Source organism: Stylophora pistillata, chromosome 3 (assembly GCF_964205215.1).
Source record: "Stylophora pistillata chromosome 3, jaStyPist1.2, whole genome shotgun sequence".
Lineage (NCBI taxonomy): Eukaryota > Metazoa > Cnidaria > Anthozoa > Scleractinia > Pocilloporidae > Stylophora > Stylophora pistillata.
In genome coordinates, this window is record NC_142521.1 from 47,140,443 (window position 1) to 47,150,964 (window position 10,522).

The following is a 10,522-nucleotide window of genomic DNA, read 5'->3' on the forward strand; positions in this document are numbered from 1 at the left end:
TGGTTCATAGACATACATAAACTTTATTTCCATTGGGATTTATGAATAGCACTAGATGTGCTAGTATCTCCGAACATATAACTACAAAACAAATGACAATAAGTTTAATATCGAAAGACTCGTATAATAGTTGAATAGGTGAATAGTTCAATATATCAGTGTCTGTTGTGTAGTGTAGCTGAAATGTTGTGTTTCAAAGATTGTACCCTCCGACATGGGAGAAGAGGAAGAGAGTTGGATGCACCAACGGCTTAACTTTATTTATATCCAAAATTTTAAGGTAAACGGTGTAAAAGGTTACAAGGGATTCAGTTCGCGGGCATATTTGAGTGGGGTGGCAACTGGAATGTTTAGCTGAAATGAATACAGCTCGCGACCCAAGGTTATCTCGCTCAAACTTTGGTTTTATTTACTTTTATTTTATCGACCAATAGACGGGCGATGTTTCAAGAGTTGACCTAAACGGCTAAACTTATGTATTCTTCTATTTACGGTCATGTATTTCTGTTTCTGTATTTTTGTCTCATACTGTCATTTCTGCTTTACTGATTTAATGTTTAACCTCTGTTTCTTGTATGTTTATTGAATCTTTTGTTGAGCCGAAATTTGTTTAAGATGTTTTAGCGTCCACACACTGCCTGCCGAGACTAGCTCTGCTACTTGTGGGTAGTGCGTTATTATGTAAAGTGTCATGTTATGTCTGATTACAATAAAGTTGAAGTTCATAAAGTTCATTTACTAAACATATGGCTGACTGCCACCGACTAACAACCCCCCTGGTGAATAGTGCTTATCCTGCGCGCCGATTGGCTAGTTCGGAAGAAATAGCCAAGTGGAGGTACACACTGAAACGGTGGATAGCGTTAAGGCGCACTCTGATCGGCTACTCAAACTCCGAATATCCTCGTCCGAGCAACTTGCCCAAGATTTGCGCCCAAAAATTTAACAAATCGACAGTGGTTTAGCAAAATTTGTTGCAGACTCACTCGGCTGCGCCTCGTGAGTTCTTAACATTTCAACCACCGTGATGACGAATATCGTTGTTACGCCACTACCGATTTGTTTTTTACCACAATCTTGCAGTCCGTGACACGTTGCGCGAACAGCGTTGTCTGTACTCTTATCAACAACGGCAAATAGTTGGCCAATCAGATTGCGACATTACCGCCAATTGTGGAAAAAAATTGTAATCGTTGAAGCGAGTTAAAATCGTCTTCATTGTGCTCTATTATGTTACTGTTTTAGTATATATATATGCTGTAAGACCCATTCACCTCAGTACACGTATAGGTGATTCAATGTTTTGGTAAATATCCACCACAAACCACCTCGACTTTGGTAAATAGTTGTTAAGCCCTTGTTAAATAGCTTTTAACCAATCACCTCCGAGAGACAAAATCGCGCGTCAAGAGTTTAATTTCCGACCATTTCTCCCTATACTGACAGAAATCATCCGCTTCATTTGATTAATGAGAAAGTACAATTGTTTGTCATATGTTCAAAACGTTTTAAGAAGATTTTCACTCATCAGTATCAAATTGTTTGATGCTTTATTTCCATTCCAGAGAAGTGCTACATTTGGCAATGATACAGTCAATTCCAGTGGGGTAGCAAGACCGTCCTTGATAGTGCTCCTGAAATATTAAAACTTACTGCAGCACATTGCAATACACCATAAATTTAATTGCTTATTGAATTAAAAACCATAAAAAGTGTACACCCCTGTTATATGAAATTAATATTCATACTTCAACAAACAAGTTCTAGGAATAATTATTTCTTCCAAATTTGTGTCATGTCTTCTGAAAAGATATACTCAAAGAGTTGACATGGCAGAATAGTTATAATGGAAGAAAAAAAGTTTTGGTGACAATCTTACTGAAAACACAAACTGGCAGATAATACTTATCAAGTAAAAGAGGAAAATAAATTTTGAAAGATTGTACAAAATACCACTTATTATCAATTAATAAATTGCATAGTCATTTCAATTCCCATTTTCTCTACCATTTTCACCTTGGCATTGTTCAAACCTGTTATTAGTCAAAAAAATAATACATGATGCTATTTGGCTCTATCTTACTTTCTGCCATCATATTTTAGATTAAGCAACCAATAATTTTACTTTAGTAGCCCAACCAAAGAAAACCATAATTCCTTTTTAAGGTATGGTATTTGTAAAAGCAAGTAATAGATATATTAATAAGCCTTTTTACATTATGTATAATACATTGGTTCCGCAGTTTAGCATCTGTCTAAATACAATTCTACAGTAAATATAAATACATTGACCTCACCCTAATTTACAGTTAACTTTACAAATGTCTCAAGTACATTTGTACATGTGTGAGTTGTAGCATGACTTACAAACTGTTTGGTGTAGCAAACTAAACAATTCAAGAACCAAAGGTCTCCTGTGAAGCATACACCATGTAAATAAATCCATCTTCATCTTTTTCATCCTTGTAAACCTCTCCAACTGTTATCGATATGCTGACTAGGTTTTTCTCATTTACAAGAAGGAAGAATGCCTGGGTTGGACTCAGCTGAAGCCTTTTCCTGATCGTGAAAAATTCAATCATAGTAACTCAGACAATCAATCATTCCTTTAATCTCAAACAAATTAATACATGCACTAAGAGTTTTGCTTATGGGGGTTGGGATTTTTTTTTTCAAAGAGCCTGGAGGCACCCTTAGGCTTGAAAATGTGCAAAAGCTTTATTTGTGCAGTCAGATTTGACACCCACTCAATTTGCTCATACAACATTGTCCATTTCAAATTCACACTTCAGTCTGTTCACAATTAGATCAAGCTAAAACACAACAATTTTTTCTAGATTGTGCAATTTGTAACCTTTCCATTGGTATTTAATTCATGTTGGTTATACTTAAAATAGCAGGTTAACAATTTTGTGCAAAAGACACCTGTGAAGGTCTACAGTTTCCTTAAGTTTTCCAATTTGATTATTATTAGCAGTTTTAATGGATGAGGGCTATTTATGCTTTCAACAATTTTAAAATCATTACCTCATTACAGTCAAACCTGGATCTTTTATTTATACCTCTTATTTAGCTCTGTGGTCTAATGTTTGGCATAATTTTGTTGCACTATCGCTATGAGCAGTCTGATGTATAATTGCATCCCACAGGATAAAATAAAGCAAAAGAAAAAACAAAACAAAAACAAGAAGATTTCTGGCAATGGAAGGATCTTCACAATGGTTAACTGGTAAAAACCGAATTCAATATTTCATATTTAGAAAGAGGAAATAGGGCCCATTATTTCCAATTCCCCTCGAAAACAAAGAAATACTATCAAAGACACTGAGACATACCTTACTAACTTTAGAGCGTACGAACTGAACACAAACGAAGATTAGAATGAAACAACAACGCCTTGAAATACGAGATCGAAATCATGTGACCTCCCTGTTAACCTCGCGAAATTAACCATTTTGAGTTCCCCAAAATAACACAATAGCATCTAGGTGAAGTCCAATGATTTTCACTATGTTTGAAAACATTGATCACTTATTATGCTATAAAAGTCACTTTGGAAAAATAAATCTTAAAAATTCAGCTTTTGAAGGGGACTACATTTGATTCCCATCCAAGACAACTATCTGTACCATGAATCTAGCCAAAGTTTACATGTATTTGTGAAGATCAATTCCACAAGTCAAATTATGATTTATCTCCTGTGTTAAACTTCAACAACTACATCTAGAAACCCATTAATGGGAGTCTGTCTCCACTAATTCATTTCCTTAGTCAACCCTTCCTGAACAGCTTTTTCCCACAAAAAAAGATCATATTTCCATTGAGTCAAATGCAAATTGTTGAAACTGATTTCTCTGCCAAATGCATGTGAGCGGGTGTCAGACGGAAAACCCCAAGACTGTCATAGCTCTGTTTTGATTGGGTCATAGAGCTCGAAAATTCACCTGAAAGCCTTTCTATTAATAGATCTAGTCGGGAAAGGGTTCCTGTTGTTGAAGTCCGGCTAAAGCCAGTTCACCATTTCGTATCAAACTTGCTATCAATAAACAAGAAGCATTCTGAAGGACATAATAAATAAGTCCAAGCGGTATTTCAATTTGCAATTGTTGAGAGAACAAGCTTTAAGTTATTTTTGAGTCCAAAGGTTCTTATGCGGTGAAAGATACATACCGGTATCCGGCTATCTTCCGAAAATTATACGAATCAGTTGATTTAGTTTCCCATAAGCTAGGCTGTAAGCAACCATTTTGAACTGGAGTTGTTTATGTAAACATCTGTCTCACCTTATGATGCTTGACAAGCTGCTCATTGTCAGATCTGCGGGAACTAGGTATTTTATTTTATCGAGGACTGGCAAATTTTTCTCCGTTTTCAGTCTTTCCACGATGACCTAAAAGATAGCCAAAACGTATCGTAACATTTTAAACAACAACACCGATTGCATGTTATTAATGGGCTACAGGCCATAAAACGTGATTTATATGAGTCATGTATCATGATGTAAATGAATAAATTTTAAGAACATGATAACAACAAAAGCCGAAGAGAAACATCAAGGGATGATAATGTTCTTACCGGCACTTTGTCGGGATATTGCCGAACGATAGATTCTGAATCCCTTTTCCTCGCCGCTAAGGTTTTCGATAAAACACACAAAAAATATCATCAACAAAGTACAACAATGGAACAGACGAAAAAGGCAAAACAGTGGTAATTTTCGTATGATGACGAGCTAATAATGGCGGTTTGTCGATTCCCCGTAAAAATTCCAAATTGTGATACTTACAGAAGCTTTTCCTCAGCTTAAAAGGTTTACTCGTTTGCCCATTCATTGCTTACAGCCGTTCAAATGTACCCTGGGTACAATAAAATAACGAAAAATGGCGAAAACTAACAAATCGAAATTTCCAGGTCTGGTTTGTTGTGTTTTGCTATTCCAATCGCGTTGGTTGCGTCATAAAAAAAGATGGCGGCGAATGTAGTTACTCATCCTCTAGGGAGAGGGGAGGGATAGCCTTTTTATTTATGTGCTGAAAAGGGAGATAAAACTGTTATTACGATTTTCAGGTAGAATTATAGCAAAAAAAGAAATTTTCTTGGTATTTATAACTCTATAGAAGAAGACTACGATGGAGTAGAATAAAATTTTTTCAATAAATTCAGGCTTAAATTTACCCTCTCCTCCCATATTAAATAATATTAATTCCGAGAAAAACTGGGATCTACCTCAGCCCAGACTTCTCTAAAATGGAGGCGCGTCGTGTAAGCGAAGACCATCAGTGGGTAGTCGTATAAAACGAAGGGGAATGGCAGAGCGATTTTGCGGATTTACGTCCAATTCATGGCACAACCGCTAAGTTTTATGTAGGGTCTTGACTACCATCGATATCTTCAATGGCTGAGAAGTAAGTTTTGCATAATCAATAATCCGTTTCGGCACTATTGCTCAAGTTTCAAGTGGCCGTGTGTAGGCAAGCAAATTTTCGCATCGATAGGGGGTTAACCTGTTTGGATGAAATATAAATACGCCTGTTCGTGAATCGATAAAGCAAGAGGCATTTTTCCCTTTGGATTTTTATTTGTTCAGTAAGGGTTATGTAGGATTTGGGAGTATGATCTACCGGTACTGAAATTAACGAGGTGTTTTTGGCTCCAAGCTTGGTGCGAAGAAAATTGAATGAACAACCAACGATCGACGAAGATTAGGAAATTGTACATAGCTCGGTATATTGTTTATAATGTTACAACTATTCTAGGTACATGTTTTACAACAGAAGGTATTTATTAGCTTTTGAATATCTTTTAAAAACTCTTATACGGTTTCTGCTGTCTCCGCTCTGTCCGGCTCTTTGAAGTCGCTTCGATTCCACTCAAGCGTAAAATTTGCTGGTGTCAATTCGAAGCACTGATTCGAAAACACACAACCGAATTATCTCTGATTAGAACATCTAGCAATGCGACCAGTTTCAATCACTCCAAATAATTTCGTTAATTCCGATCGAAGCAAATATATTTTCAAGCAAGATAGGGCATATGTTTCTTAATAATATGGTGTAAATAAACAAAAGTAAAACTGTCCGATGAACCTATTAACTATAGGCAAAGTCCAAGTGTGATTTCAAAGAATTGTGATCGAAAAATTGTAATCGGTTTTGTGTTAAAAAGCGATCGATCGATTACCTGTCTTTTTTTTTTTAATCTCAAATGTGTGCTAAAATTCACTAGAATGTTCAAATTTCCGTACGAATTATTAAATCGGAAGTACCTAGAAATGTATTTGTTCAAGATCAATTAAATCTATCTTCCGAGCTGCTTGTCACGAAACGTTTATTTTAGGAAGCAGCAGGTACTTAAGAAATGAAAAGTAAATCCTCTTGGTTCGCATGTTCAGCTCAAAACACAATGTTTTGGTTATGATACACCCGCTGTATACGCTTAATTTGTTAATTATCGATGAACAAGAAGGGGGTTGTTCAATTTTCAATGAGGTGCTGGTAAGATACCGTATAATGTAAATCACACTCAAGTACAGGAACATACAAGAATATATTCGGTTTCTTTTACGGACAAAAACGCTTGAGATATTTTGATATTGAGCTCAAATTGTGTATCTTTTTTTTAAGTTGTGATTGCTTAATCTAGAACTATTGGTTTGTTTTCTAATTTCTTACCTTTTTTGATATCATCAAGTTCTTAATTGTTCTAAGCCAGTACGTTTATAAATAATTATTTATCTTGCGAGCTCTAAAATAAGTTATGATTTCCTTGATATAGTGCTAATTGAGTTTTTAATGTTGTTCGTTCAATTTTGTGGGTTGTTTTTATTGATTTCCAAGCCTTTCTATCTATAAGTTTTTTGAAGTTTTGTGAGTGTTTTCAATCCATGCTTTTGTTGTATTAGATGCAATGAATTGTTTTTTAATGTGTCTTACATGCGTTTTTTATTTATTAGTTTAAATCTGCATTTTTATAATATAATTTTTGGAGGATTGTTTTTGCCTCTTATGAATACAGTTACATGTCACAGAATTTTTCTTCTGGAGTCACCTTTTCAGGAAACATTTCCATTCTGGGAAATTAATCTTTGCTGCCTTAATCTCCATCATGATTTCTTTTTTGACCCCAATAGGGCAGAGCTGAAACACATCTGTACATGTCAGTAACTTCTGTAAGCTAGCAATTGAAATTATAATGGCAACAGTAGACTAAATAGGAAGATGACATGAAAAGCAACATGCAGAAAAATAACTTCTCTTCACATTTCAGGGGTTTCAATATTTTTTGATAAGTGGTTGCTGATATTAGAACAGATAACCTTTTCCATAAAGAAGACCTGTAGCTTTCATTAAAACCCTTTGTTTTTAGAAAACATCAATCATTACCTGTGTACATCAGTTTAACGTATATCTTATTCACAAGATGCTTGTTACACATGAACTAATTTTGGACTTAAAATCAACTTTTTAGGTCAGACTGGGTTGAAATTATTGAGCCCCGCTCAGGGGAACCAATGTATGCCAACCTCAAAAGTGGTCAGTGCTTATGGGAACCTCCTGTGGGAGTACAAGTGTAAGTGGATTTCACATTGTTTTAGAATGTGGTTTCTATCATAGATGAAAATTGGGCATTTAGATATGCCATGAAAATCTCTAATTTAGTGATCAGTGTTCTCTGTCATGAAACTGTACACAATTCAATTTTAATTTCTCAACATTTATTGTCCCAAGTTAAATTTTGTAACCTTTTTCATGAGTAAGAGGATGTACAATATGTTGCAGCGATTGCACTTTATTTTCCTTTTTAGAGAGATAAAGGGGAGTTTTTTTGTTAATTATCAGCAATTAACTTCAAGTCTGCTCAAGTTTTTAAGAGCAATTTCCCAAAAGTTGTTTTATGAATAACAAAGTAGTTGCCCAGCAGTAAATAATGAGAGACCTCCTAAAGCTAGGCCTCTTAAAGTGCAAGGGGAATCAAGTGCAAGGAGAATCAAGGTCTCTTTCAACAACAAACAGCAATTCTTATAAAATCTTGGTTTTGTTGGAAAATGCAGGAGGGAAGCAAATGACAGCCAATGGTGGGAGCTGTATGACCAGAAGACGCGGCGCTATTACTATTACTGTGGTGGAACGCAGTCTACAGTTTGGCATAAACCAAAAGATTCTGAGATAATTCCACTTGCCAGACTCCAGGTGAGCTTTTTACTCTTATTTTATTGTTAAGTAAGATTTCTTCAAAAAACCGTCTCCACCTCCAACTCTATTTTTCTTTGCACCTTTCGTTCTTTTACCCTTTCTCTCCCAAGTTCTTATTAGCAATTCTCCCCACCATCTGCCATACAACTCTTATGATATAAGTTCAGAGAATTTGTTATTAGTTCAACTAATAATCTCCCTGTTGATATTTTTCTTTATTCTTGAGCCCATCACTTGTCTTCGTGATATTGTGTTGATCTTGCAAGGTCACTAGCAGGAGTTGTAAGGGATATTTCTCTCTTTGCTTTCCTTTCATTCCTTCCTTTCTTCCTCTTTATCTCATTTCTTAGTTTATCCAGGGCTCGACACTAACAGTAGCCCACTAGTCACAGACTAGTAGAAATTCAGTTTTGGCTAGTGGTTTTCAATTTCCACTAGCCAGTTTGGCTAGTAAACAGACTGAAATTGTCGTAACATCTAAGTACATCTCAGATGTCACTAGCCACGTGGCTAGTAAGGTGAAAAGTTAGTGTCAAGCCCTGTTATCTTTGAGGTCCCAACTGTCCATCTTTCTTTTAGTCGTACTATCTTTTTTTTCATTCTTCTCATGTAGCCATTAAAATTGTATTTGCACATTTACTTTGTGATGAATGAATTCTTTTTTAATTGAAAAACAATTCTCTTTTTGCTGAAGAACTTTGGTATGGCCAGAGTTTTGTTTCAACTCTATGCCTTAGAAGTTAGTAACTGCAAATATAGGTCTAATACAACTATTGCATGTTCAATAAAGACACTGAAAGCAAGGGAAAAGCGCAGGGCAGCTAAAGCCAAAGAATTGGAAAGGAAGGAAGGTTCAACCAGGCGTGAAGGCTCAGAGCGAAGAAGGAGAGAAGGAAGTCTTAGGAAAGAGGGTAGCAGTAGCCATGGTGATGGTTCCTCATCAAGAAGGGAAAGTAGTGGAAGAAAGGATGGGGTGTCAAGGGAGGGCTCCTCCTCTCGTCAGCGTGGAAGCAGTAGAGAAAAGAGAGAAAGAACAAGCTCAAGAGAGCATAGGAAGAACAATGCAGAGGCGAGTGCAAAAAATGAGGCTTTAGATAGCAAACAGGTAAAAAAAAGTGGTAACTCAGTATCAAGTACTGTTTAATCAGTGTTGTTAACAAAACTTACTGGTGAATAGGAACGTTTCAATATGAGGGTGTTAAAAAGCCATCAGAGATCAGAGAATTATCTGGCAATCATTCAAGTTTTTTTTTGTTGAATTTTGGTGGCCTAAAAATGTTCCCCTGTGACTTACCAAATTCTCCTGCTGCCGTATCTGCAATCCTTTATACCCTAAAATCAGCAGTCTCCACATTCTCCTTGTTCTTTTCTATATATTTCCTTTGATTTTGACTGGGAGAATTAGTTTGGCAATCATTGTCTTTATTCTCATTATCTTTATGAATACTACATTGCTAGCCTTGCTGATCTGTGGAAGAGAACAACTGTTGTGAAAAATTCAAAGTAGATCTGTAAATAAAAGTTTTGATTGCTCATTAACAGTCAAATGCTGAAGATGAAACCATCTTGAAGGCTATCCCTGTTGCAAACGGAACAGACCAGGAGCCTGATGAGGACATACTAACTGCAGAGGTTGCTGATGAAAGCTGCCAAGAGGCTAGCGAAGAAGCTTTAGGCATTTCTGAAAATGGCTTGGATGAACGAAAATCACCTCAGCTTCCTTTACCAGAACTTGACGTGCCTGCTCCCAAAGTACCCTCAGGTGATATTGAAGAAGGTGGGAGAGGGACTATTACAGATGACGAAGGGCAGTTGACTCCATCAGGAACTTTGTCAAGGCATGCACATTTAGATGAGTAAGTGTTCAGAAATTCTAACTATTATGTAACTTTCCATACCAAATATTCAAGTAGGATAAACTTCTAAAGACCTCTGTCCTCTCTGTAATAGTTGTAAGGGGATAAGCTGGTTTGAACTTAGGAAGATTGAAAATCAGATGTGTAAGTGGATTCACAAGCTTAACTCTTTAACTCTAAGAAGTGATTAACATGTAGATTCTCCCTATGATATCCATACTTTATTCAGTGAACAAATAATGAGAATACTCAAACTTATCCTGTAGAAGTTGTTATCTTGATCTAACACCAAATTCCTGTAAGTAATTTACAAGGAAATGCGTAGCAGCTAGAGGAGAAAATTTACTATCATATCTGGCCATGGTAGTTAAAGGGTCAACAGGTTTAGAGTTGCAAGGAAGAGAACATTTCCAGTTCTTTATATTCTATAAACTACATTTGTAGAGGGATAACAAAATGCTCCTCCTTCTCAAA

General features: G+C 36.1%; 2 protein-coding genes across 4 annotated transcripts in view; one reads left to right on the forward strand and one right to left on the reverse strand.

The window, feature by feature from the left end:
• Positions 1-1,533: 1,533 nt before the first annotated feature.
• LOC111344173 (microtubule-associated protein 1 light chain 3 alpha) lies at positions 1,534-4,953 on the reverse strand. Its single transcript, XM_022951386.2, has 4 exons — positions 4,787-4,953; positions 4,576-4,631; positions 4,284-4,390; positions 1,534-2,559 (listed from the first exon to the last, which is right to left on the reverse strand). Exons 1-4 carry the CDS (start codon positions 4,830-4,832, stop codon positions 2,397-2,399), a joined length of 372 nt encoding a protein of 123 aa, XP_022807121.1. The 5' UTR covers positions 4,833-4,953; the 3' UTR covers positions 1,534-2,396.
• Positions 4,954-5,249: 296 nt separating this feature from the next.
• LOC111343784 (uncharacterized) overlaps positions 5,250-10,522 on the forward strand; it is a 14,230-nt gene continuing 8,957 nt past the window's right edge. For 2 of the 3 annotated variants that reach the window (XM_022950978.2, XM_022950992.2), the window contains exons 1-5: positions 5,250-5,405; positions 7,468-7,569; positions 8,051-8,189; positions 8,983-9,297; positions 9,735-10,048. In XM_022950978.2, the coding sequence (XP_022806713.2) occupies positions 5,395-5,405; positions 7,468-7,569; positions 8,051-8,189; positions 8,983-9,297; positions 9,735-10,048 (881 nt within the window). In that variant the 5' untranslated portion in view covers positions 5,250-5,394. The remainder of the gene's footprint in view (positions 5,406-7,467; positions 7,570-8,050; positions 8,190-8,982; positions 9,298-9,734; positions 10,049-10,522) is intronic. The other variant, XM_022950985.2, reaches the window with a different exon arrangement.